Genomic DNA, 27834 nt, shown 5'->3' on the forward strand with positions numbered 1-27834 from the left:
GAATTTTGGCCAAAACTTGAGACTTGGGAAATGCTCATAAAAAATCCCCAAACTTGGTTTTTGCTCAATCATATCAAGTGTAGATTCAGAATTTTTTTTAGGTATACAACTACTATTGCTATACAGGATCCCAATATAAACAAAACTTGACACTAAAGGGCTTTTCTTGCCACTGGATGGTGTTTTCTTTGTAGGGGAATTACAACTGATCAAAAAGATTATTTGCATGTGATGCAGGTCACTCTGAGTTCAGAGTAACAGGATGAGCAACTTTTCTCCACATTTGACAATAAGAAAATCCCCCTAAAAGAGAAAACTAGATTTGCCTCCTGGATCACTTTAGAAAATGAGTCCCATAGCTTGTTTCTCAGATGTCCCTCACCCACGATGCACCTGAAGGAAAATGAAGTGACTTATTTACGAAGCATTTCCCACTACTGAATTATGTACGAGGACTGCCAGCGGCACTGCAAGTGTTTAGGCAGGTTTACGCTGAGTAATACATTCAGGTGGTGCGTGTATCTTGATGAATAAAGTTTTGCCCATATTAAGATAAACTTCCTGTACCTATTGACAGTTACTAACAGAGGCCTGTTTCCATGGGAAACTTACTTTTTAACTCAAGTTCAATGAGTTTTGAAGAAACTCTTTAAAGATAAATTAACTTGGGATTTAGCAAGAGGCTAGTCAGTTGGTTCTGAGAACAGTGGTATTTTTGTTAGACTCTACTCAATCTTAATTCACTCAGAATGTTCCTAATTTGGTATTGCAGACCGTCTTCCTGCATACTGTCATTGGAAAAACTGAAGATCTGACATTATAATTTGCTTCCATTCCCAATGTCGTGCCAAATACCCATGAGGAAATAATGTGATGATACTGATACACTGAAGTAAAGACAGGAGACCACTGTTTCTGCCTTTTCATACTCTTTATTGCCAACAGTTTTAAATGGTCAACATAAAAAAAGAACATTTGATAATAAATACTGCTCTTTGGGCTGTAATAAATAAAAAGTTTATTAACAAGGAATGCACTTTTCCAGCCACAAGTATATTCAAAAATAAACAAAAAAAAACTTATAGATGGCCATAGTTCACAGTTAAGCAGCCAAAAGCTGCTCCAATTACAGCCTTAAAACAACATGGGAGCTTCCTCCCTTCTCCCTCCCCTTCAGGAAGTATATTCACAGTTCCAAATCCTCTGGCTGAAATGCTCTCAACAGAGAGAAGAGTCAATGCACCTTTCTGGCAATATTATCCGAAAACCATTTTAAAAAAACACACACAAAACAGGTATCTCAAGGAAAACTGCATTCTGGTTCATTCTTGTTTTGTCCAAAGTCAAGAAAAGTATGCCTCAGCCTGACTGGTTCCACACAGTTCAGCAGGCCACAGAGTAATTGTTTTCGTACCAACACCTTTCCATCTTCAACATGCTCCAGATCACTCTACTGGCTTCCCTGTCGATCTCACAGTGGAAAAGAGGAATCCCATAGGGTCCATTCACAAAGTCTTTCAGTTACATCTCTGTAAGAGCATGTTCAGGGCATATTCCATTCGATTTTTCAGTTCTAGTGAACAGCCGGACATCAGCAGAGTTGTCAGTCTGAAAGTTGTAGATATCCTATCCTCATTGATGTAAGTGAGTAGATATTCTTCGTTCTGACTACAGATGATTATTTTTGTATGATCATGGTAGAAATTCACCTTAAAAAATTAAACACGATGTTAGAATTTTTCTACATATTCAAAAATTACGAACATTTAGGCAAAAAAAAATTAAACTAGCTTGGTAAAAATTACTTTTTTAGAAACACACACTGCCATGAAGGATGCAGTTACCTGAAAGGTGCCATCGTTGAACAGCATCATTAAGGCCTTATCAGATTTTAGCCACTGAAGGAGGTAGAGCCGAGGTCTTCGAATATCAGTAACACTAGGGAGATCGCCACCCTAGAAAAGGCGAGAAGGAGTTAGTGCTCTGAAGACTGAGCAGTATGTGCCCTGTTTTTCTCTGCAAACACTTCTCTAAGTTAAGCAAGCATCGGAACAGCCTGAGGATTCTTGCCTCCACTTCTAGATCTACTGACTGTGATTCAGTAGATCTAGAAAAGGACAGGAGATGCTGCAGTTCTCACAGGCATGCTGATGCTGCTCACCATCGGCCACTTCAAACATCAATGTTCTAAAGCCTCAGTACTTACATCCATGAGGTTCTCCTCCATGTAATGAGAAAAGTATTTCAGCACCGTCACTTGACTAATGAATTGTTCTGGGGCATCTGTTGCTGGAAAAACAGAGCACTGGCCAAGCTCTGCATAATAGTGAACTGTCCTAAAAAAATCAAGAATGATAGGGAAAGAAAAAACAGAAAAATTAAAGCAGGTAGTTACTGTCTTCGGATTCCTTTACTGTAAGCCAAGAGAACTGACAGATTTCATTCATCAGACACACTTACTTTTTGTCTGGGAGAAGGCTCATGTGAGCACCGTTGTTGAAAAGGACGCCAACTGTGTGGTCTGAGAGTTGGTAGCCAAAGCCGTATTTGTTAGAGTAATCGACCCACTTCGTGACCCACTGAAAGGAAGTGCTAAGCTGCTCTTTGGGAATGCAGTCAGCCTCTGGCATGTTTTCCAGACATCCCCTGAGGACTCTAGCCACGGTGTCTGCAACACTTCCCATGGTGCTGTCTTCAAGGCCTGAAAAGTGAGAGAGAGAGAGAGAGAGAGAGAGAGAGAGAGAGAGAGAGAGAGAGAGAGAGAGAGAGAGAGAGAGAGAGAGAGAGATGTTACAAAACTGCTGACAATTTAACCTCATGTTCTGATAGATGCTAATTCTCCCTCTAGTAATTTAAGAGAGAGAGACACCTCGGGGCTTATCTGTGCTTTTTTTCCCCCCAGATCCTCTGATTTTGTTTTTCCTATGTTAAATTAAGCTGAGAAATAAATTGGCTTGGAGCCTTTGTATCTGGCTCTTGTCTAAAAGTTTTATGATTTAAAGTAGGATTACAAACCACTTACACTCACTGCTACTGCTGCAGCTGCCCAGGGTCCCTCTAACAATCATCCGGATGGCATCCCCAATCTGCTGCTTATTTTCTCCCACGGAGGTTCCGGATCTGGCAACTGTAGTACTTGTTGGCTGGAGTTCCTGAAGGCAGAGAAGAATTATGTAGTGAGCCAAGTATCCAAATCCATTTAAGGCTGATATTCCAGGTGAAAATATGAGGTGGTGGCAACTGCTTATAAAGCTTATCAAAAGGCAATGGATCTGAGTCAGGGAAAGAGATAGTGCAGTAATATAAACTGCATGTATCCTTAAACTTAAAGATACAGAGATCTGACTCCCTTTTAAAGGGCTGACTTTCAACAAATATATCATGTTGAACCCTAATAACCACAGTTTAGCTGCTAATTTACAAAGCAATGACTTAAAATATTTATATTTGGTTCTTTTCCAACATACCTCATCTGTCCTATGTTTGACAGGTTGCTGAGTTATTGAAGTCTTTTTCAAATCATGCCTAAGCTTGTAAATGTCTTCATCTTCTTTAGATACTTTATCTATAAATCAAGGGAAAGAACTGTGTTAGTCTTTACTTCAACAAGGAAGGATGAGAGCAAGCCATATTTCTTCCACATGCATTACTAAGTAGTTTATGAGCCACCATGAGAGAGCACTGATAAAAAGGTCAATAGTATACAAAATATTGTCCAAATTATGCTAACATGAGAAAGTCTCAACTAATTATCAAATTTAACATAATACTGGATATAACAAAAAGAGAGTACTCTTGTAACTTACTGTGTGTGTCAATATATCTAGATTTATCTTTTTTGCCACCAAAAAGAGCAGCAGCAGCTTTCTTAAAGAAATTCTTGGCTGGGCTTGATAAGTGGAAATCTGGAACTGTATGGCAACAGCTAGAAGAAAGTCTGTCCGGAGTGAAGCCCTGTGGAGTATCAGAAAAGACCTTCAGTAACCTGTTAGGGTAATTGAGATCAATGGCCTGCAATAAAATACACAAAAGAGTGTGCACTGACCTGCAAAAAAAAGTCATGCCTAATGATGTCATCCAAACGGGGGCGGTCCTCAGGGTTTTTGGACAACATGCTAGCTATTAAGTGCTTAGCAGGAGCCAACAGCGAAGATGGCATGGTGTACCTAGCTTCTCTTATGCACCTGTAAGTTTCTTTTAGATTTGTAGTTTCAAATGGAGGCCTTCCCAGTAACATTGTATACCTGAGTACAAACAAACCATTTTTTTAAAGGAATTGCCACAAAGGAACTCTTTTATTACTATAAAATCTAAATAAAATTTGCATTTTAGCCATTTTGGTATGTTTACTTACATTACACAGCCTAAGGCCCAAATGTCTGATTCACAGCCATGACCTTGTTTGTTGAGGACTTCAGGAGAGAGATAATTTGGGGTACCACATATTGTTCTAGAAAGATAAAATACCAACATCTCATTAGTAACAATTTCACATTTTGTTAAATTTATTTTTCCCTGGCTACCACTCACTGGGGAATAAAGCCTTGGAGGTACTACACTGAGCTTCTATGTGGAATCATTTGACCAAAGGTATTTGACCAAGTAACTTTTGATCATTTTTTAACCCATATTTTTTTTCAGCTCAAACCAGCAAGTGTTTGAAACCATTTGAGACCAAAAGTACCATGGCATTTTTGTATTTCAAGAAAAAATAGGAGGGGCTGGGAAGTTGGCTCAGTGGTAGAGCGCTTGCCTTGCATGCCTGAGGCCCTGGGTTCGATTCCTCAGCACCACATAAGCAAAAAGAAAAAAAGCCGGAAGTGGCGCTGTGGCTCAAGTGGTAGAGTGCTAGCCTTGAGCTGAAGAGCTGAGGGACAGCGCCCAGGCCCAGAGTTCAGGCCCCATGACCGGACCCCAAAAAAAAAAAATAGGAGTTTTCCAATTACAATCAACTTAGATTATAACATACCCTGGCTAGTCCATATTTAATTTTAAAAGTTGTTTTAAAAGTTTATAGATTGTAGTGTCAAGGACTATGTCTTTCTGACTCTTACCTCCGTCGGTGTTCCAAAGGTTCCAGTCTGGCTGCCAAACCAAAATCTCCAACTTTTAGTTCCATGGCTTCATTAATGAAAAAGTTCCCTACACAATATGCAAAACAGAATGTGAGTTCTCTTGGGAAGGTGTTTTAATCAATTATGCATGAATCTACATTAGGGGCAGGCAGCTAGTTATTCTGATAAAGTCACCCATTTAGAAAAGCCAGTATTTCACAGGCTAGACTACAGGTAAGAACACATTTGGCAGGTAGAAAGGGAAAGGGGTGGTGGGGGTGGAGAAAGAATACCTCTTCTCTAACCCAAAAGTCAGCATCTGGAGCTTAAGGGCTTACCTAGTTTGAGATCTCTGTGCAAGATTTCTTGTTCGTGAAGGTACTTCAGTCCAGACACAATCTGTCTGAGGTAGTAGCGGACTTCCGGCTCTGTCAACACCTTTCTTGCTTTTAAGATATGTGCCATAGACTAAAAAGAAAAAAAGATAAAAGAGAAAGAGAATTTGTCAAAGCCACCAAGATAAGTGGTTTGTTTCCCTATGCAAAATGAGTAATGAAAGTTGATGTTGCAGTCTAATAATTAATTGCCTCAGCTAAAAACAAAAAATCCCACATAAAAAGCAATCTGATTAAATACTAGAAGTGAATGTACTGAGAGGAGTTTACACTTACTCTTCTACTGCAGTACTCCAAAAGAATGTATATGTTTTCTTTGTCTTCAAAGTAGTGGTAAAACTGCACAACGTGCTTGTGATGGAGAATCCTGTGAAGCTCTATTTCTTTGTCGATCTAAAGGAAAATGAAAGATGGAGGCTTAGTAACCTGCCATCATCTCTGGGGAGGAAAAAAAAACCACACACACACACACACACACACAGTGCTTACACAAGCAGACGACATTTTCTTAACAGGGTAGGGCCATCCTCTAACACAAAGAAAATACTTGACTGGACAGTCATACCCACCTTCTCTCTTTGATGAGGTTTGGCTACTCTGCTGTGAGGAATAATTTTTGCAGCGTAGACTTTGTTGTTTGTCAAATCTGTCATTTCGTAACACTTTGCAAAGCCACCCTGAGAGGAAACAAAAGCCAGTGTGAGTGGGGCACCCAAAAAATGCAGGGCTGAGGTTTTCAATAAATAAATAAACAAGTCAACTTTGGGGAGGGCAGAAGGTGGACAGATGGACACCGTCCACTTTGTTCAAAGGACCTTCAGGCAAAGGAAATGCATCCCAGGAAGGTGGGGGGGAGTGAGTGGGAATAAGTCCATTTTCTGTGTTCCTTGGACAAAACGAATCTTTATGAGGGGGTTAAGGGGTCTGGAAGGGTGTAAAAAAACAACACAACATGTCTTTAGAGCCTTGTCAGGCACCTGCGGGGAGGGGGGGAGGGGGGAAGCGGGGTGTGCTCAGATCTGCCCGCTCCCGCCTCTCAGACAGGATGGACGTCGCGGACCAGGGCAGCAGATCCCGGGGGGGGGGGGGGGGCGGGCAGGGGGCCGGTGTGCTCAGATCTGCCCGCCTCTCAGACAGGATGGTCAGACAGGGTGGACGTCCTGGACGAGGGCAGCAGAGCCCGGGGAAGCTGGGGGGGGGGGTGAGGGCAGGTGGGGGGTGTGCTCAGATCTGCCCGCTCCCGCCTCTCAGACAGGGTGGCCGTCCCGGACCAGGGCAGCCGAGCCCGGGGTAGCTGGGGGGGGGGGGGGCAGGTGGCCGGTGTGCTCAGTTCTGCCCGCTCCCTCCCGCCTCTCAGACAGGATGGTCAGACAGGGTGGACGCCCGGACCAGGGCAGCAGAGCCCGGGGAAGCTGGGGGGCAGGTGGCGGTGGCGGACCCGCGTCGCGCGGCAACCGGCCCCAGGAAACCGGGCGGGGACCCCGAGGCAGGCCGCCCCCCCCCCCCGCCCCGGCCGCCTCGACGCCCGCCGGCCTCACCTTTCCCAGCACCTTGCCCCGGCAGTAGCGCTTGCCCGTGGTGGGGTCGACGATGATCCGCGAGACCTCGGCGCCCGGGTGGTGGTGGTGGTGGTGGTGGTGGTGCGCGCCCGGCGGGGGCGCGGGCGCCGGCGGCTGCGGCTCCTCGGGGGGCGGCTGCGGCCGCTTCTTCCGGGACTCCCCGGCGCCAGGTCTGCCCGCCGCCGGCTCGCTCGCCTTGCCGCCGGCGGCCGGCTGGTAGGTGATAGTCCGCAAGAGCTCCATCGTGGCTCGGCCGCCCGTCCGAGACGGCCCCGACCCTGCAGCCCCGCGCCGCCGCCGCCGCCGCTGCCGACCGCTGGCTGCCGCTGCCCAGCGTCACTTGTGCAAGTGCGAACGCCCGGCGAAGCCTTATATACGGAGGGGGCGTGGCGGGGCGGGGCGGGGGCGGGGCCTCGACTCCGGCGGCGGCGTCACGGCTGAAGCCCCGCCCCCGTGCGCGCGGGGCCGGGGCGGGGGGGGGGGGGGGGAGGGCGCGAGGAGGGGCGCGCTGGCCGCCGCGCGTCCCCCTCCGAGCCCCGCGGCGCGCCGCGCGCGGTGGGCAGCGCTCCCGGCCACTCCCGAGGCTCCCCGGAGCGTCTGGCCGGCCGCGGGTGCGCGGCTCTCCGCTCCGTTCTTCGAAAGCTCCCAGATCTGGCGTTGAACACCCAAACCCAAGGGCTGCGGCTCCTCCCGCCCGGTCCCGCCTGGGGGCGGCGGGCTGGGGGTGACCCCGGGGCCGGCCGGCAGGTGGTGTGCACGCGGGTCCCCCCGGGGCCTTCCCGACCGCCCGGCCACCTGTCCCCTGTGCCATGCATCGTGTCAATGTCCCCGACGCCGTCCACCGTGCACGAGGACGCACCTTGGCCATGGGGGGGGCAGTGAGGAGGGCGGGGGGGGGCTGCGGCCCAGCGCCCTTACCTAACGCTGCCCGTCCAGCTGCGGGCGGCTGGCGGGGAGGGCAGGTGGAAGGCCAGGGGTCGGGTCCCCATCCCTCCTGATCCACGCACACCGGCTCGCAGCCCCCGGGGGGGGGGGAACCGTGGGAGGCCCTCGTGCCCCAGCCCAGCGCCCTTTGGGATGGCCCTATCTCAGGTCTGACCCTCGACCTTGGCGTCCAGCGGAGGTTGGTCCAGGCCGGCCCGGAGCCCGGGAGGCAGGGGCGCCCTCGCGTGGAACGTTCGGTTAGTGCTGGAGAGTGTGTTCCGCGCTGCTAAGGACGATTTGGGGGTGAAGAGTCCTCGATCACTTCCCTTTCTGCGTGTGTTATTCAAAATCCGCGGTTCGGATAGCTCCTTACACGTAGCTGCCTTGGAAGAGTCACCCAAGGCCTTCTGGAAGTGAGGGGGGGGGATGGGGAGGCTGAAGGTACGTGAGCTAAAACACGACCTGGTTCCCAATGTTCAGCTCTTCCTGTTCAGTTTTCCTAAATGAGCGTGCATTTCTATTGCCTTGGGAACAACAGGGAAAACATGTGTGGAGCGCTGCTTGGTACCTGGAAAGATCTTATGTAGCCCTACAACTTCAAGTGAAATAGTGCTGCGAAGAGGTTATTTTACCCTCACTACTCTTCTAAATTCTACCCTAGGTCCTTCAAACATGGCAGATTTCCAGAGGCGGGTGGAGTTTATTGACATGTGTATGAACTTCGCTTACAGAATGGTAGCGTTCCATTTTTAAGGCTTCTTGGATCTGCCATTTATTTTCTCAGAATAATCGGCTTGAACTCATCATAAATAGCAGAGGACTATTTTTGATGGCATAATCGGATTCCTATATTACTACAATTTTGCAGATAAAGACACTGGGCCTTGAAGAATTTAAGTATCCCTACTAAGTATTTTTAGTAGATCATCCAACTTGCATTAATTGAAACAATCTTTTTATCTGAGCTGTTCATGTGGTGAACAGTTTCTGTTGCTGTTTCCAACAAAATTTGGATTAACCAGCTTGCTAAACACCTGCAGAGGCAGGGAACATCTAGCCTAAGAGTCTAAGCACCTAATGAAATCATTCAGTATGTGATAGGGCAAAATCCTGAGTTTCCTATATGCTTTTGTTGGCTACTAATGGTCACCTGTCTGTATTAATAATGCTGTATGGCCTATGAGTGATGTTATAAATATCCAAAAGGTCCTTGACAGAAGAAATTTCCTCATATTAGAAAAAGTGTGCTCCAGACTATTACTTTATACAGGGGTGATATCGATGAATAGAACATTTACAAAAACACACTCCCTCAAATGTTCCTAATACACTGTAGAGAGGAGCCTTTGTTGGTAATCCAGGGTAGAAAGGGAAAGTGTTTTCTCTTACTTTCCTTTTCAGTGTTTAAACAGTTCCAGGCAAGTCCAGGCTTGCTTTAAGTGAAGGTAGACTTTAACCCCAGAGTACCAGAGCTTGAAAAAGACATGGACGAAGGTGGAAATGGGGAATTACATCATCTTTTTCTTTATTTATAAACCTAGGGTTGACCTTTGCTTCAGTTTTAGGCAGACTGACTGATGGATTTGCTGATTTGAAAAAGACTTTAATTTGTCAGAGCTAGTCTTTTTCCATGTCTTCCTTTTTGTTGGTTGAGTTGATATATAACCTGTTAAGGGTAAAGTGTAAAGACCAGATTGTATACATCGTTAAATGTATTTTATGAAGTATTTCAGTATTTGATAGATTAGTGAACATCTTATGTAAAGTTCAGCTCCACCAAATCTAACATATTTAGTAAAGTAGTAACACTTGTCCAACTGTGAAAATCAAACTTTTATTTGGTTATGGTGCCATCCTGTGGACAGAATCAAAAGTTGTAGTCCATGTAACAACAACAACAAGAAATGCACTTTCCTTGTTGATAAACCTTTTAATTACAAAATAATTGTCCTTGGACCTATAGGTTTAGTGTAGATATAGCCAAAATAGCAATAGAGTTTTTAGTGGAAGATTATAAACTGAATTTATATGAAATTGAAAGGTATCAAAAACCAAAAACCCCAAGTCCCTGTAAAAAATAAAGAAAAAAATATTTTTTCCTACTATCTATCACAAAATACAATGTTTCTATAGCAATTAAGAGAGTTTGGTTCTCTCACAAGATAGACTGAGTGACCAGGAGGAAAGAACAAAGAATCTAAAAATAGATCTAGAGATCGAGGTAACTTTTATATGTTAGAAAAAAAATTAAAATCCAATTGCTGTTTCCATATTTTAAAAAAACAAAAAATACATCTCACAATGTGAGAATCATATAAAATTTCTAGGCCAGAGGAGCCTGAGTTTGAGGGTTGCCAGTGGACCAGGTCTGGCCAAAGAAACAAATCATATGTCATGGTGAAGTAGGAAAGAATTTATTTAGTCTAGCCATATTGAGGACCGGGAAACCAAGGCCTTTCTTCAATGAGCTAACAAGAGCATTGGACAGAAACAGGAGGCAAGAAGACATGTCAAGTAGTCTTGGTCAAATTATGGTTAGACTAGTTGCAATCTCAGGCTGGAATCTGGTCCTGGATTTAAAAAACAAAAACAAAAACACTGCCTGTTGCCTGAAGGTGTTTTCAACTCTTATCAAACAGACCAGTTGTTTCTGAAATTCAGAGTGTGTTTGGGGTTGGGGGAGAAAGACTGGGCAGAGTTTGTTGATTGGTTCTCTGAGATTGGGTCTCCCCATGCAGCCCACACTGGTGTTGAACTTAAAATCTGCCTCAGCTTGCAAGAGAGCTGGGTTGAGGAGCATCAGTGGCTACAAGAGGCTGGGTGTTTTTCAGGGTTAGAGCAATGACTCGAGATTTCTGGACTCCATTCCTGTGAGCTAGAACAAGACTTGTAAAGGCTATGGACTATGATGTCCCTGGAAGTTTTCAAAGTACCCTGGTCATACTTACCTTGATGTCTTCAGCCATGAAAAGGGAGGGTTAACAGTCTTAAAGACATTATCTTGCCTTGGTGCAGAGTTGGGCAGGAAGCTGACCCAAAGGTTAAGATAGCACAGGAGAAAAAAAATAGACATGCTCAATTTTAATATATAATTTAATATGCAAACACATACTCTCAATCTGTACACTGGTGATTTTACTAGACAGAAGTTCTAAATTTCAACTTAGTCAAATCTATCAATCTTTTATTATAGTTAGTGTTAAGAAATGTTTTCTATTTTCTTCAGACCACAAGCACAGGTCTACTGACATTCTGGAGCTTGACAAGAAAGCAAACTTCCTCTTTCTCTTGACAAGAGATCAACATTTCAGGGCATCACACTAATACAAGACAAAGAATGTATGTTTGATACCTTAAATGGAATATCCTTAGAGGTTGATGCTTTTGATTGGCTAAAGACTCTATCTAGAAATTAGTTGACAATCTCTAGTTGGCTAAGCTTAAAGTTTTGTTTCATTGTGCCAATCCAGGGGCTTGAACTCTGGGCCTGGGTGCTGTTCCTGAGCTTCTTTTGCTCAAGCCTAGAGGTCTACCACTTCGCCCATAGCTCTACTTGTGGCTTTGTCCTTTTCTTTGTAGTTTATTGGAGATAAGAGTTTCACAAACTTTCTTTCCCCAGTTGGCTTCAAACCATATCCTCAGATTTCAGCCTCCTGAGTATCTTGGATTAAAGTCTTGAACTGCTGAGTTTTGTTTTAATGCTTACATTAGCTTTGGCTTATTTAAGTAGGAATTTAGGATTCTAGAGTTAATAGGCTCCCAATTAATGTGTGTGTGTGTGTGTGTGTGTGTGTATGTGTTGGTACTGGAGCTTCAACTCAGAGCCTATTGCTGTATCTCCACTTGCATGCTAAAAACTGGCACCCTACTACTTTAGCCATACCTACAGTCTTCCATTTTTTGTGGTTAATTGGAGATGGAGTCTTAAAAACTTTTCTGCCTGGGCTGTGAGCCTCAATCCTTTGATCTCAGCCTCTTGAATAGCTAGGATTACAAGTATGAGCCACCAACACCCAGCTAAATATTATTTTTTGTAGCATATGTGACAATCAGAGAAATTATATAAGAATATATAAAGGGATTTTACAAACTAATAAGGAAAAATGTCTTAATAGAAAAATGAGGGAAATGCAGAAACAAGCGTTTCATAGAAGATAGAAGAGGAACTACATATTTATAAGCAATAAGTAAGATGGGATTTTTTTCAAAAATATTGTCAGGGAAATGCAAATAAAGACTTTCTCAATTTACTCCATTGGTAGAAAATTAGACTAGGTATCAGTGGCTCACTCCTGTAATCCTAGCTACTCAGGAGGCTGATATCTAAGGATCCTTCTTCAAAGTTAGCCCAGGCAGAAAAGTTCCTAAGACTCTTATCTCCAATGAACTACTCCCCCTTAAAAATAGAATTGTGGCTCAGGTGGTAGAATATTAGCCTTAAACAAAAGAAGCTCAGAGAAGGAGGAGGAGGAAGAAGAAAAAAAAGAAAAAAAGAGAAGAAGAGAGAAGAGGGGAGGGGGAGAGGGGAGGGGAGGAAGAAAGGAAAGAAGAAAGAAAGAAAGAGAGAAAGAGAAAGAAAGAAAGGAAGGAAGGAAGGAAGGAAGGAAGGAAGGAAGGGAGGGAGGGAGGGAGGGAGGGAGGAAAGGAAGGAGGGAAGGAGAGAGGGAGGGAGAGAGGGAGGGAAGTAGGAAGGAAGAAAGGAAGGAAAGAAGGAAGGAAGGAAGCCTAGTTGTTGAAGATGAAGATCAATATTTTTACTTATTCAATTATAGGAGGAGATTAAACTGATTATTCTTATACCCTATAACCCAGCATATATACTTTATACCCTATAATTCCATTTGTATACTAGGATGGATATGCAAGCATAGACATGAGAGCTTTATGAGTAATATAAAATAAAACAGAGAACATAAAAACACACCACAGAAATGTCCCCAAATAGAAAAAATACATGAGTAAATAGTGAGACTTTCAAATAATGGGAAATTTATTATGTGAAAAATCAATGAATGGCTGATAGTCACACAATCTGGATGAAGCATGTTAAGCATAAACCGAATTAAGGACTATAAAACTGGCAATAAAATCTGAATATCTAGTATGTGTGTGTATATAAATATATATGATAAATATATATAAATATATGATTTAAACTTTTTAAAATTAAAAACAAAATAACAAAAAGTCAAGTGCAAAACTTAGAATGGTATTCCCTTGTATGGGTGAGGCAAGAAATGTAGGAGACAGAAGGGTATACTTACCTGTTACCGTGGCTGGGGTACTTCAGTCATTTCTCCACTCTTAGGGTATAAAGATTAAAATACTGCCTGGGTAGAACAAAGTGATCCTGAAGAATACAGGATATATTAACAAAGCAGAATTTCACCTTGATAAAGAAAGTGGGGAGTTTGAATAAGGGCCTAAGCAATAATGTTCAATTCAAGGGAGGCAGCCAGAAGTTGGTTGGGGACCTACTGAGTAGAAATAATTGGGGCTTGGGATTTACCCAGTTGGTTGGGGTTACTAGATGGCATAAAACTAAGACCATCCCCTTGTAGCACTCCCCAAATGGTTTGACACTCTACAGTGTCTGCCTGGGTATGGGAAGTCATGCACCTGTGTTTTTGAGGTGAGGAGAGGTTCTTGGGCTTTTTTGCCATCAGCAAAAGGTCATGTAGCATCATTAGGCCTTCAGGGCCAATTCTCAACCGTGATATGGCAAAGATCCTCGGTGGAGACCATTATCTTAATGCTTGATCCAAGGTGCTGGCATCTGGGATTTTCTGGATGTAGATGATCTGGGGTTTTAGAGAATAAAATCTTGTAACCCAAGGCATTTCCTCATTTGACTTACCTGCCTAGGCTCACAGGTTACTGACAATCACATAATTCTAAAATTGGATTACAGGAATGCAGCAAAGAGATAATCATGTTAAAAGCCAATGCTAACTATGTGGGAAGCCTCAGAGGATGGTTAGTCCCAATTTGCATTCCTTAAATCCAGGTAAAAGCAAATCACTTCTGGTTGGCCATGATGTGAAAGAAGTGCCCAATGAAAAGAACACTTTGGTATATGAGTACATTGCTAGGAAGCTGTAGGAGCAGAATGGGACATACTGAGTTTGAGTTGAAATATGTATCTAGGTATCTCAGCTAATATGATATTATTATTATGTTTTAAGGTCCCCAAATTCTGAGCTCTCATTAACACAAGGATGGACATCCTAATAAAGATAAATACACAGCGTGTGTCAGAAGCAGCTCCTGTGTTCATCCTAACATCTAGGGTGGTCCCCTCCCCTCTTGCTGTCCACAGCCACAGAACTGATATTCCCGCCCCCAACTCCTTGGAATGCTGAGGAATGGGAGCTCAGAATGCAAATGACAAAGTAGAGCACTCAGAATTTGGGGGGCCTTGAAAAAAATGTTTTAAGGCCCCCAAATTCTGAGTGCTCTACTCATTAACACATGGACAGTCATCCCAACACAGGTAAATACACAGCTTCTGTCAGAAGCAGCTCTGTGTTCTCACTAGCGTCTAGGGCTGTCCCCTCCTCACCCCCTCCACAGCTACAGAACTGATTTTTTTTAACTCTGACTTCTTCAAAAACTGAGGGCTGTATTGGAGCTGAGGATGCAAATGACAAAGTAGAACACTCAAAATTTGGGGACTTAAAACATTTGCTATTATGACAAAATAATTCTGTCTGGATAATGTATAAGTAATATAATTGTATTGCCCATAGTTCTGGAGAATGGAAGCCCAAGATCAACTTTTGCTGGCAAAAGTTTAATCCTACAGGGTCTTTTGCTATACTCTGCCATGGAAGGAAGGGGCTAGGGCTCTTCCTTCAACATCTCTTATGATCGTAACAAGCTATTTCAGAACAGCAGAGCCCCTATAAGTTAATTATATCCTGTTAAGACCTTTTCTCTTAAAGCTGTAAAAAAAAAAATGTTGGATATGAAGTTTTAACACACACATTTTGGAGAGGACATTTATTTACTCCCAATCTGGAAAGCAAAAAGAACCCAAACCACTGGGCTGGGAAGGTGGCTCAGTGGTAGAGCGCTTGCCTTGCATGCCTGAGGCCCTGGGCACCACATAAGCAAAAAGAAAAAAGCCGGAAGTAGCACTGTGGCTCAAGTGGTAGAGCACTAGCCTTGAGCTGAAGAGTTGAGGGACAGCGCCCAGGCCCAGAATTCAGGCCCCACGACCGGACCACCCCCCCCTCCCAAAAAAAGAACCCAAACCACATATTATATCCATCATTGATTATTTAATTAGCAGAACAGTGAAATTTAATGCCTAATTCTTTTTTTTTTTTTTTTGTCGGTCGTGGGGCTTGAACTCTGGGCCTGAGCGCTGTCCCTCAGCTCTTCAGCTCAAGGCGAGCGCTCTACCACTTGAGCTACAGCGCCACTTCCGGTTTTCTGGTGGTTTATTGGAGATAGGAGTCTCATGGTCTCTCCTGCCCGGGCTGGCTTTGAACCGCGATCCTCAGATCTCAGCCTCCTGAGTAGCTAGGATTACAGGCGTGAGCCACCAGCGCCCGGCGCCTAATTCTTTTTTAAAAAAATAAAAAGTAAATATAAAAGAAAGGGTTAACTTTCAGATTTAAATTTAAAAATCAAATATTTTAAATATATTTTCTGTGTATTTTAAGGAATACAAAAATGTGACAGACCTGCCAATAATCCTTGTTGAGGATTGTGTTAAAATTTATCAAAATATTGTCTAAAACTCACCTTTTCTCTCATTTTTATCCATTCATCTAGCTGCCTACTTATCTATCATCTACCCATTGTTACTAACCATGTTAAAGAGCAAGATAGTTCCCATTCCACTATTGAACAAATTGCAACTACTTATCTAATTCAGTGGACATAGACCTCCCCCTGCTGGTCTAAAGTTGTACTACCAATCAATGCTGTAAAGCAGTTACAGCAGCTTAAAACAGGTTCCAAACGGACCAAATCTATGTGCTGTGCAGCATCCATAGAAAATGTAATCTCACTAATTTATAGTATAAGGTACTATTATTTCCTAAAGTCCATTTGTTACAATTTAAATTAAAAGGTGTTGAGTGAATATTATCAAATGTAAACAAGCTAAAGGTGATTCAGCTTTTCCTCATTCTTTAGGTGAAAACTTTTTATTGTAAAATGAAAACACTTTACTATCTGTTTATATCTAAATAGATGAAAGATAAGATGCAAACTCAAGGCACTATGAGAGTTATTTTATACTCTTGGAGTGTAATTGGTTGTGTAACTTTCTCACAAAACAGAAAATACCTAATAGAAATGATTCATTAATGTGCTTATATAATAAAAGTACCAATTTCATTGATTAATCATGAATACCTACACCATAAGTAAAGTAAAACACAAATGACAAATTGGGAAATGAATTTTCAACACATAGCACAGGGAAAGAATTTCTCTTTCTAGCATATAAAATTTCCCTATGAGTAGATTAAAGAATCATTGGCCAATAGAAAACAATTATTATATTTATTCAACTTCATTTGAAGAGGAGAAATTGCAATTATACTCATGCAAAGATACCTTGTGCACCTATGAAACTGGTAAAAATTCAAAATGTAGTCAGAATATCCTGTAGCCATATGCATTATCAGGCACTCCACACAGTCCTGTAGAAATGCAAGTCAGTAATTTGGCAAAAACTATTAAAGTTGGTTATTCACCTAATCCATTGCTCACTTACTAGAGCTTATCCTGTGAATATTATCTGACATATGAAACAATGTTCATCAGTCATCAGCAAAATATAAAACACTCAGACCAAGCCCAATGCCAGCTCTGTATAGCTTTATTGAAAAATAAGCACACTGGTTTGCTGGCATAGACGTGTTTTCTATATCCGGTTTAGTAAACAAGTGCAGAGTTTATCTGCAAAGTCTTGAGATGAGTAGACACTGTCTATTCACCCTTGACATACGGGATCTTTCATTGCAGCGTATGTGTAATACAATAGCCAAGAACTAAGTTCCTATCATTAGGGAACTGGTGAAATAAATGATGATATACCCACACTAGAAATGGAGGCAGATGTAAAACTGAAATGAAAGAGACAGAAAACAAGACGGCAGAGTAGCAACAGGCAATCACCCTGGCTCGCTCGGATCAGAGATTTGGGGCCCTAACATGTACTTTACCCTCAAGAAAATGACAAGAACACATAAACATTGAATCACAAGAAAGAAGAACTTACACCTGCCACACACAGGACAGATAAATGAGAAGTCCCCTTCCCCCATCGTGGGCCTGCAGCATGGCTCACCCACAATTGCAGTGCTGCAGCCATGCTGTGAACCCAGCCCCACAGGGACACACTTAAACATGCAGAGGTGCAGAACAGGCACACAAAACCACCACATCCAGACACAGAAAACGTGCTCCACGATGCTGCTGGTCAGTCAGAGCCAGAAAAAGAGAGCACAGGTGATGACCCACAGTGCTTGGCCAAGACCCACTGCCTCCCTCCTGAGGAAGAGTCGCCATACTGGAAGCGGGCAAAGCCCTCTCTCCCACCACTTCGGCTTCCTGCGGTAGACCACCCGGACACAACCTAAGTCACAGCCTCAGAACTACAACTACCAGCAGCCACCGGGCACAGGATTAATGTGATGCTGGGACCCTACATTCTCTGCAGGCATGGGGGAGGCAGGAAAGGGAGACACTTGACCTGCTAAGAGTCAGCGGGACAGTCTCCCTGCACTGTCCTTCAGGGACCTGCCCCCTCCCCAGGGCCTGGAACACAGCGCCCAGCCCTGCTGGAAGTAAACGCCAGCCTGGGACTCAGATGGGAATGATTTCCCTGCACCACCCTGTGGAAACCTGCTCCTTCCACAGCTTACACCTGGTCCAAAGACTGGAATGCAGCTCCTCACCCTGTGGGAAGTAGACACCTGTCCGAGTCTTGGGTGGGGACTACCTCCCACAACTGCACAGTGGGAATCCAACCCCTCCAGAACTCAAATGAGGTCAGAGTGCTGGAACACTACTTCCTGCTCCCTCTAGAAGTAGATACCAGGCCAGGACTCAGCCAGAATGACCTCCCACTATGACTCTCCAGACACAGAACTGGGCCAGGACACTAGACTGCTGTGCACCACATAATATGAATTCACCTCTGTGGGCTTAAACCCAGGCTAGGATACCAGACCACTCCACCAATCACAGAGCCCTAACAACCGGCCAGTGTTCACTAAACTGTCCGCACCAGCCTGAGCTGAAAGCTGCCAAATACAAAGTCTGACAAAGATCCAGTCAGTGAATAACACCCCCACCACCGAACTTAATAGTGATCTGAACGCCCCTGACAGTCCCTAAATCCAAATGTATAAATTCCAATGAAAGATTGCCAATCTTGTGAGTAATGAATACAACATGCCAAATTCAAAACCAACAACAACCCAGGGAAGGATTCATGTGAACTTGAGGAAGAAGAGATGGAGGATAAGAATCATTAAAGCAATGATGAGTCAGCCGAAGAAATAAAAAGGGATATCCAGAAACAGAAGAATGCAAGGAGGAAATGACCAAGAGTATACAGGTAACCTAAAATGATCTAGAGAGAGGGAAAGAAATGCTACACACTTCATTAAAAGATGAAATTAACACCTTGAGAACTGACATCAACAGAGTTTGGAAACATGAAAGGTTCAATTTTTTTTATTGGAAGCCACAGTAGAAAGCACAGGCATCAGAAAAAGTGAAATAGAAAATAAGGTATCAGGAGTTGAAGATAAAATAGAGGAATTGAAACAAAAAAAATCAAAGGCATGGAGCGAACACACAGACCATAGCAAAGGGAAATACAAAAATGGGCAGATTCAGCTAAAAGATAAAATCTATGCATGATCTGGATAGAAAAAGAAGAATTCAAAACTAAACACACTGAAAACTTATTCAGCAAAATAAGAGTTGTACACTTCCCCAATCTCACCCACCTGACAGAGGTATACAAAACTCCTAGTAGGCAGGATCCAGGATCCCTGGATTTGAAAAATAAGGAATTAATTTTAAATGCAGAAAAATCAAAGAAAGAGCTATATTAAAATGAAAAGAAGACCAGAGTCACTGCAGATCTCCCCATACAAACTCTGAATGCAAGAAGAGCATATAATTCAAGCAGGGAAGTTCAACAACTGCCAACCCCAACTAGTATACCCAGTGAAGCTATCCTTCACAATTGATGGTGAATCTAAAACTTCCCATGACACAAAAATTAAAGCAATTCATGAACACTAAACCAGCATTAAGAAGAACACTATAGGGAACTATACAATCGAAAGGAAACAATCAAAGTCAAGGAAACACAAAATTAGACAAGACAACCTAGAAGACTAGTTTAATAAACATAGGAAGAGGAAAGAAGCAAACTACTGTACAAGGAAACAAACAAAAATGGCAGGAAACATGATACATCTTTCCATAGTAACCTTAAATATTAATGTAGGCAGTGCCCCAACCAAAAGATAGAGCAGCAGATTGGATCAAAAAATAACATCCAACCACTTATTGTCTCCAAGAAACCATCTCATAGCAAAGATACATACACATTCTAAGTGAAAGGAAAAAGATCTCTCATGCAAATGCATCTTGCAAGAAGGCAGGAGTAGCCATATTGATATTTGATCAAATAGACTTTTCATTAAAAACTGTACAAAGAGACAAGGAAGGTCATTACGCAGTAAGAAAGTGAATGATTAGGGCTGGGAAGGTGGCTCAGTGGTAGAGCGCTTGCCTTGCATGCTCAAGGCCCTAGGTTTGATTCCTCAGCACCACAAAAGCAAAAAGAAAAAAGCCAGAAGTGGCACTGTGGCTCAAGTGATAGAGCACTAGCCTTGAGCTGAAGAGCTGAGGGACAGTGCCCAGGCCCAGAGTTCAGGCCCCACGACCGGACCCCCCCCAAAAAAAAGAAAGAAAGTGAATGATACCTGATGAGGAAATCACAGTGGTTAATATTTATGCACCAAATAATGGAGCACTAAACACTTTTGGACTTACAGAACATGATAGACCTCAGCACAGTAATAGTGCAAGACTTAACATTCCACTCTCACCAAATGACTGGTCAACCAAACAAAAGCAAAGAAGACTCTGAATTAAATGGTACCATATCCCACATGGACTTAATAAATATCTACAGATAATAATAAGACAATTTACATTTTTCTCAGCAGTCCATGGAACATTCTCCAAAACTGATCATATCATAGGACATACAAAGAGCCTAAGCAAATACAAGAGGATTGAGGTAATTCCTTGCATCCTATCTGACCATAGTGAATCAGACTAGATCTTAACAATACAAATTTCTGCAATAAACACTCAAACAAATGGAAACTGAATAACACACTGCTGAATAACACGTGGGTCACTGAAGAAATAAAGGGGGAAATTAGAAAGTTTTTATAATTCAATGAAAATGAAAACATCACGTGGGATGTGTTGAGAGGAAAGTTCATAGCTCTAAATACACCTATATAGAAAACAGAAACAACACAATAACCTCACGATGCAACCAGAACTGCTAGAAAAACAAAGAACAAACCAAAACCCAACTTACTAATGGAGAGAGATAGTAAAGATTAGGACAGAGATTAATGAAATAGAGACTAAAAAAGATACATAAAATCAATGAAGCAAAAAGGTGGTTCTTTGAAAAAAATCAATAAAATTAACAGACCACTAGTTAGACTGGTAAAGAAGAGATTCAAATAAACAAAATTAGAGATGCCAAAGGAAACATTACAACAAACATCTAAGAAATGAAATTAATATAAAAGCCTCTTTCAAAACCTATACTCAAATAAGATGGAAAGCCAAGTAGAAATGGACAAATTTCTAAAGCCATCCAAACTGCCTAAGCTGAATCAAGAAGATATAAACCAATTATACGTGCCCATAACACACAATGAGTTTGAGGAAGAAATCAGAAGTTTTCCAACAAAGAAAAGCCCAAATCCTGATGGATTCATGTCTGAATTCTATGAGACTTTTAAAGTGGAGCTAACGCCAATACTCATCAAACTTTTCTATGAAATGGAAATGAAAGTGTCAATTCCAAACTCATTCTGTGAAGCCAACACCAGCCAAGGATCCAACTAAAAAGGAGAATTATAGACCAATTTCTCTGATGAACACAGATGCAATGCAAAGCTCTTCAATAAAATACTAGGCAAAAGAATCCAGAAACTCATTTAAAAAAATCATACATTATGATCAAGAAACCTTCATCCACAGATACAAAGCTGGCTTAACATATGTAGATCAGTAAATGTCATACACTATATCAACAGAGCCAAGACAAAGAACCACATGATGATCTCAATATCTGCAGAAAAAGCCTTTGACAATACAGTATCCATTCATGTTAAAAGCTTTAGAGAAGCTAGGAATAGAAGGGAAATGCCTTAAAATGAAAATGGCTATATATGACAGGCCAATAGGCAACATTATACCGAATGGTGAAAAACTTAAACCATTTCCCCTAAAATCAAGCAAGGATATCCACATTCTCCACTCCTCTTTAATACAGTTCTTGAATTCCCAGTGAGAATAATAAAGCAAGAAAAGGGCATAAAGGGAAAGAAGAAGTCAAACTATTCCTATTTGTGGATGACATGGTCTTATAACCTGAAGGATCCCAAAGACTCCACCCCCAGGCTCCTAGAATTGACCAAGCACTTTGGCAAAGTAGTGAGATACTAATTAACACACAGAAATCAGTAGCCTTTCTGTATGCCAACAATGTACAAGAAGAAAAGGATGTGAGGACATCAACTCCATTTGCAGTACCCTCAAAAATATAAAATACTTAGGAATAAACCTAACCAAAGATGTAAAAGACCTTTATAGTGAAAACTATTTTAAAAAATTGAAGAAAGAAATCAGAGGATAGGCCGGACACTGCCTGTAATCCTAGATACTCTGAGGATCGCAGTTCAAAGCCTGCCTAGGCAAGAAAGTCCATGAGACTCTTATCTCCAATAAACTACCAGAAAACTGGAAGTAGTGTTGTGGCTCAAGTGGTAGAGCGCTCGCCTTGAGCTGAAGAGCTGAGGGACAACGCCCAGGCCCAGAGTTCAAGCCCCATGACTGACCAAAAAAAAAAAAAAGAAAGAAAGAAAGAAAGAAATCAGAGGACACAAGGAAATGGGAAAACTTTTCATCTTCATGGATAGGTAGAATCAATATTGTGAAAATGGCCGTAAGTGCCAAAAATACAAATTTAATGCAATCTCAATTAAATTCCAGTGATATTCTTTACTGAGATACACAAAAACAATCCAAAAATTCATATGGAATAGCAAAAGACCTAGAATAGACAAAATAATTCTAAGCAAAAAAAATAACATGGGTGGTATCACAATATCCGATCTCAAGTTTTATTATAGAGCTATAACAAAAATAGCTTTATACTGGCACAAAAGTAGACCTGAAGATCAATGGAACGGATTATAAGACTCAGAAATAAAACTATACTTATGGTTACCTGATATGTAAATAAAGGACCCAAAGACATACAAGGGGGGAAAAACAGCCTCTTCAATAGTTAGTGTTGGGAAACGTGGGCATCTGTATGCAGATCACTGTATTTTTTGCCATGCACTAATATCAATTCCAAATGGATCAAAGACCTCAACATTAGACCCAAAACTTTGAAGTTATTGCAAGACAGTCAGAGAAACACTAGAACTCATAGGTATAGGTAATAACTTATTGAAAAGAGTCCCAGGAGTACAACAGATAGGAGAGAGACTTGACAAGTGGATTACTCAAAATAAAAAGTTTTGGCATAGCTAAGGATATAGTTACTAGAAAAACAGTCAACAAACTGGGGGAAGATCAGTGTAGGGCAATGTACAATATGGTGAAAACACTTAGTTGAAGTGAAAAAGGAGGAGAAATAATATGCTCTTTAGTCTTAAGTATGCATTAAATAAATTTGTTTGAAAGGTGTAATAAGAATTAGGTAATACTAGGATTTCTTCTATTTACTTGTACACACACACACACACACACACACACACACACACACACCTATTGTGAATATATTGTGAATGGTTTTGATCTTTTTTATGTGCTTTACTGTTTAAACCAGAAGAATGATTTACTAGTAAAAAACACACATAGAAGACCAGATAAAGGAAGTGGCGTTGTGGCTCAAGTGGTAGAGCGCTCGCCTTGAGCTGAAGAGTTGAGGGACAGCACCTAAGCCCAGAGTTCAAGCCCCACAACTGACCAAAAAAAAAAAAAAAAGACCAGATAAATGAGAGAGAGAAAGACAGAGACAGAGAACAGAGAGGGGGGGGCAACTATCTATGGAGACAGAAACTTGTATGACACTTATCTTGCTTATATTACTTCATTATTCAGTTAGCATCTTCTAGTAAAAATAATCATAGAGAGCACTGAGTAATTCCATAGCATCCTATCAGTAAGCATATGGTATCTATTAGTTTGATTGCTGAGTTAAGGTGGTGGTAGCCACTTTATTACAGATATATTACAGATATATAGGGCCCAGTCTCTAATAATTTCTGAGATATTTTTATAATTTTAATTTTAATTAAGTTAATTTTTTATTTTTTACATTAATTTTTATTTAAATTTTTTTTAATTAAAATATACTTTTGAAAATTTTCCCACTGTTTAGCTAATAATTTGATCCTGCATCAGTAATTCTTAATAAAATCAGTTATTTTACTGCACAATGATTACACATCTGGTGTCATGTAAGAAAGACAGAGACAATTGGATGTACGTATGAAAATTAGGTTGGGAAAGCAAAAAAGAAACATACACATACACACACACACACACACACACACACACACACACACACGGAAAAAAGTTAAAAATGCACTAATATTATGGGCCAGCAGAGGGCAGCCTTCTCTATGTTGTGTGTGTGTGTGTGTGTGTGTGTGTGTGTGTGTGTGTGTGTGTGTGTGTGTGTGTGTGTGTGTGTGTGTGTGTGTGTTAGAGCCTCTTCACTGGAAGCAAAATTGTTACTTGTAGGGTTTATTATTTTTTTCCTCCTACAGATGACTATGTCAAAGATAAAGTTGTATGTAGTAAAATGGTAAGGATAGATTTGCATCAGTTCTACAGTACTTCATTAGTGAAAAGAGCCTTGTGTGAAATGAACTCAGGTATGATTTTCACAGAGGTGACAGGAAAATAAATGCTGGTCCTAGGGCTTGAACTCAGGGCACTGTTCCTGAGCCACATTGTGCTCAAGCCTAGCACTCTACCACTTGAGCCACAGTTCCACTTCAAGCTTTTTCTGAATAGTTTGTTAGAGATAGGAGTCTCATGGACATTTCTGCCTGGGCTGGCTTCAAACCTCAGATCTCAACCACTAGAGTAGTTAGGATGACAGGTGTGAGCCACTGGCACCTGGTTGGCTTATGTTACTGGTGCATATTAAAGTTATTCTTCTAACCTCCCTCCAAGACAGAAGATCTATCTTTCAATGTTAGCTAGAGCAATCTAAGTTCCTTTGACAACCTTGAGTTTTCCAGCAGTCACTGTCCCTGAGCTCTTTAGCTCAAGGCAAGTGTTCTACCACTTGAACTACAGCACCACTTCTGTTTTTTTCTGGTGGTTAATTGGAGATTAGAGTCTCACAGACTTTCCTGCCTGGGCTGGCTTTGAGCCGTGATCCTCAGATCTCAACCTCCTGACTAGCTAGGTTTACAGGTGTGAGCCACTGACTCCACAGCCATAGCCGCTAGGGTAAGCTTGGTCCAAATTTTGGACTAGACTAGGAATCAATGACACATTCCTCTGAATAAAGTGGATTTAAATTGGGAACTTTATCTGAGGAATTTGGATAAACTTAAATGTTTTTTTTCTTTCTTGCAATTGTTTCTAACATATTTATAAGATGATTTCTTTGTTGCTTTGTATGTCCCTCCCCCACGGTATAACCCCTGCTTTCATTGTATTTGATGTTGGTATAATTTGTGGAGGGGAAGGGCAAAACAAACTGTTTAAATAGGGATACAGGCGGACCCAGGAGATGGGAAGGGATGGGAAGGGGAGGCAAAGGAGGAGGCAACAATGTTTGATAAGAAATGTACTCATTACCTTGCCCATGTAATTGTAACCCCTCTGTATGGTATTTTCACAATTAAAAAAAAAGAATTTAAAAGATCAGACTCTAGATTCAAGCCTCATGATCCAACTTTGAATTTAAGCTCTTATACTACTGATCGAACTTGCGTAGGTAACTCAACCTGATTGTATTTCAATTTCCTCATCTCCAAACTAATGAAAGATACCCATCCCCACATCTGTGATGATTGAAAAACAAGCCCACGTAAAAGGCTAAGTGAGTTGTTTGCCAAATCCTGAAGTGGATTATTAGTGCTACTGTAATCAGCACACAAATTTCTAGGGTGTTTATTATTTTATTATATATTATATACAAGGTCTATATAATTATTTGATTATGTACATATATGCCTCTGATGAACTTTGAGCACTTTGCAGATTATATTTTCTTTTGCAACAATTTCAAGTTCCTTTTTCATGGAGAAGAAAAGAAGTAAGTGGTTTACTCAACATGCTAACAGCATTATGTATGAGAACATTCATTCAAATAGGCCCAAGTACTCCATATTACCGAGCTACATGCTGTGGCCTTATAAGTATCCAGGAAACTTTTAAAAATACTGCTTGAGTTCACCCTCAACATTTTGCTTTAATTTTTGTGGCTGAATATCACTATTCTTTAAACTTCTTGGAAAAAAATCTAATGAACAGCTATAGTTAAGGATCACTGGGTCTATTCAAATCTTAATTGAGTGGGTTATGATTGAGTGATTAAAGCAAGATAGTTAATATCTGAGAGGGAGAAAGACTCTGAGAACAATGAGAAGACAAACATAAAGTTCTGACAAACTGCAAGTCTAGCTACTGAAGAGGCTGAAGTTGGGCAGATAGTATTCAAGGACTTTCCAAGCAAAAATATTCACAAGACCCCTTCTCACCCCTCAGCTGAGTGCAGTGGCATATGCCGGTCATCCCAAACTATTTGAGAAGTTGTAATTGGAAAGACCACAATGCCAGGCCAGACCAGACAAAGAAACTTCATCTCCAAAGCGACACACAGAATGCAGTGACATATCCATGAAATTCCCAGCATGATAGAATGCTTGGAAGTTGGTAGATTGGGCTCAGGCATAGCCATTCTCAGGCAGGAAGGAGACTCATGGGCTCACTTAATTCCAGGGCAGGAAGTAAGACCCTATTCTAAACTCAATAATAAAAGACCTAGCTAGAGGAATGGCTCGGTGGCATTTGTGCCAGCCTACAAAGATGAGGCCTTGAGTTCAAACTCCAAAAGGTTAAGAATGTTGATCTATTAACTAGGTGGCAAGACCTATCACTCTTAAATGAAGAAAGAATAATGTAAATTTAGTCAATCTATTGCTTTTAAAGAGAAGATGGTGGTATACACAGAAATTCAGAAGCAGTTCTAGCAGAAGCTCTCAGGCTTACCTAGAACCCTGAAGCATTTCTGCTCCACACTAGTGCCCTCACATTCTGGGTAAACACTCATCAGTGTTCATCTGAAGATGAACTGGCTTCCAGTGCATATTTCCTGCAGAAAGTAATGTATTAAGATTACCAAAGCCCTTCTAGAAAGGTCCTCTGACACTTCATTGGTGTTTGTTTTGGTGTCTCCCTTTACTTTCTACTGCTTCTTGTGGGAACAGAGTTAACAGTTCAACATCCCATTATGTAAAAAGAGTAAAATCTACAACAGTATTATTGCCTCTGGCTCTCCCAGAATTTCTCACCCAGAATCAGTCAGGTCAGCAGGGTCTCAAGGCCAAATACTTAATAACCCAATCCTTCTGCCCCATCAAGTTTGACATGGTAAAGAGTAATTGATGATGTTCTTTTAATAAAGGTCTCTGTGAATCCAATAGCTTTTAATCTAGCCTGACTACAGTGTGCAATTTCTAAATGTATCCAGTTATTTCTTTAAAATTATAGGTTACATTTGCTGAATATGTTGGAGAACCAAATAATGACTAATTCACTGTTAGTAATCTAGTTTGCAATAATCTCAAGGATGAAAATCTATGAAAATATGTGTAGATGATTTGTCTGAAGAAACTGTATTCACCAAATTTGCAGTATTGAGTTTTATTTATGAAAAAGTAAAATGGGTTAATTTTTCATATATCATAGTTTCTCCAGTGGTTAGTGTTTATCTACTTTTATGTGAAGGAGTAAAAGGGGAAGAAGAAGAGGGAGTGTTGTTCAAGTGAAGTTGAAGCAAGCTTCGTGTCATATTATCTGATCCACAAAGCAATTAGGAAACACGATGAGCAAAGGAAGTTGGACTAAAAGGAAGTGTATACTAAACCTGAAACCACATTTCAGATATCTACTGCTGACTATGATCATCGCTTCTATACGTACAGCCTTTTGAATTTAGAAATATGTGAAGTTATTAGCATTTGAAGGAACTTCAGGAAACAGCCACTCATTATAGATACCTTACATATGATGAGAAGAAGAGTCAGTGAAGTCGTTTCTCATCTAAGATAAGACTTACGATAGGTAAAAATGCTTTAAACCTACAGAAACTTGATTGCAATGATTAGGAGGGTACCTTTCCCTTGAGAATATCAAGTGTGTCCATCACAGCCCTTATTCAAAATCCAAGAAAGGAGAATTGTCTTGCTTTGACTAGCTGAAGGTCAAACTTTACTTCATTTTAGTTTGACACATTTTGCACTTAATTATTAATTTTCCTTCATATATGTGTACATAATCTTTATGTCGTTGACAAGGGCGTTATTATTTCAAAAAGCAGTTTATGAATGTAATGTATCA

General features: G+C 41.4%; 1 protein-coding gene and 1 long non-coding RNA gene across 2 annotated transcripts in view; both read right to left on the reverse strand.

The window, feature by feature from the left end:
- Nucleotides 1–912: 912 nt before the first annotated feature.
- Nucleotides 913–7287, reverse strand: Plk2 (polo like kinase 2). Its single transcript, XM_070041213.1, has 14 exons — nucleotides 6988–7287; nucleotides 6019–6126; nucleotides 5726–5842; nucleotides 5393–5522; nucleotides 5055–5142; nucleotides 4355–4450; nucleotides 4046–4244; nucleotides 3807–3954; nucleotides 3468–3565; nucleotides 3023–3152; nucleotides 2461–2701; nucleotides 2207–2336; nucleotides 1845–1955; nucleotides 913–1709 (listed from the first exon to the last, which is right to left on the reverse strand). The coding sequence occupies exons 1-14, from the start codon at nucleotides 7249–7251 to the stop codon at nucleotides 1518–1520; spliced, it is 2052 nt and encodes a 683-aa protein (XP_069897314.1). The 5' UTR covers nucleotides 7252–7287; the 3' UTR covers nucleotides 913–1517.
- A 2196-nt stretch (nucleotides 7288–9483) lies between these two features.
- LOC138840680 (uncharacterized) overlaps nucleotides 9484–27834 on the reverse strand; it is a 38916-nt gene continuing 20565 nt past the window's right edge. The window contains exons 3-6 of the long non-coding RNA XR_011376203.1: nucleotides 13552–13733; nucleotides 13197–13282; nucleotides 10881–10961; nucleotides 9484–9598 (exon numbers count right to left, since the gene is read on the reverse strand). This is a non-coding gene — a long non-coding RNA (uncharacterized lncRNA). The remainder of the gene's footprint in view (nucleotides 9599–10880; nucleotides 10962–13196; nucleotides 13283–13551; nucleotides 13734–27834) is intronic.

This window comes from Dipodomys merriami, unplaced genomic scaffold (assembly GCF_024711535.1).
Source record: "Dipodomys merriami isolate MVZ:Mamm:240054 unplaced genomic scaffold, mDipMer1.0.p SCAF_30, whole genome shotgun sequence".
NCBI classification, from domain to species: domain Eukaryota; kingdom Metazoa; phylum Chordata; class Mammalia; order Rodentia; family Heteromyidae; genus Dipodomys; species Dipodomys merriami.

What these genes read in the sequence shown, in the direction of transcription:
- Plk2 (XM_070041213.1), bottom strand. Translation starts at nt 7,251, where the DNA reads ATGGAGCTCTTGCGGACTATCACCTACCAGCCGGCCGCCGGCGGCAAG. An exon ending in TCAAACATAGGACAGATGAG is followed by an intron (nt 3,153 to 3,467) that starts GTATGTTGGAAA and finishes CTCTGCCTTCAG; the next exon opens with GAACTCCAGCCAACAAGTAC. An exon ending in TGGAGGAGAACCTCATGGAT is followed by an intron (nt 1,956 to 2,206) that starts GTAAGTACTGAG and finishes CGCCTTTTCTAG; the next exon opens with GGTGGCGATCTCCCTAGTGT.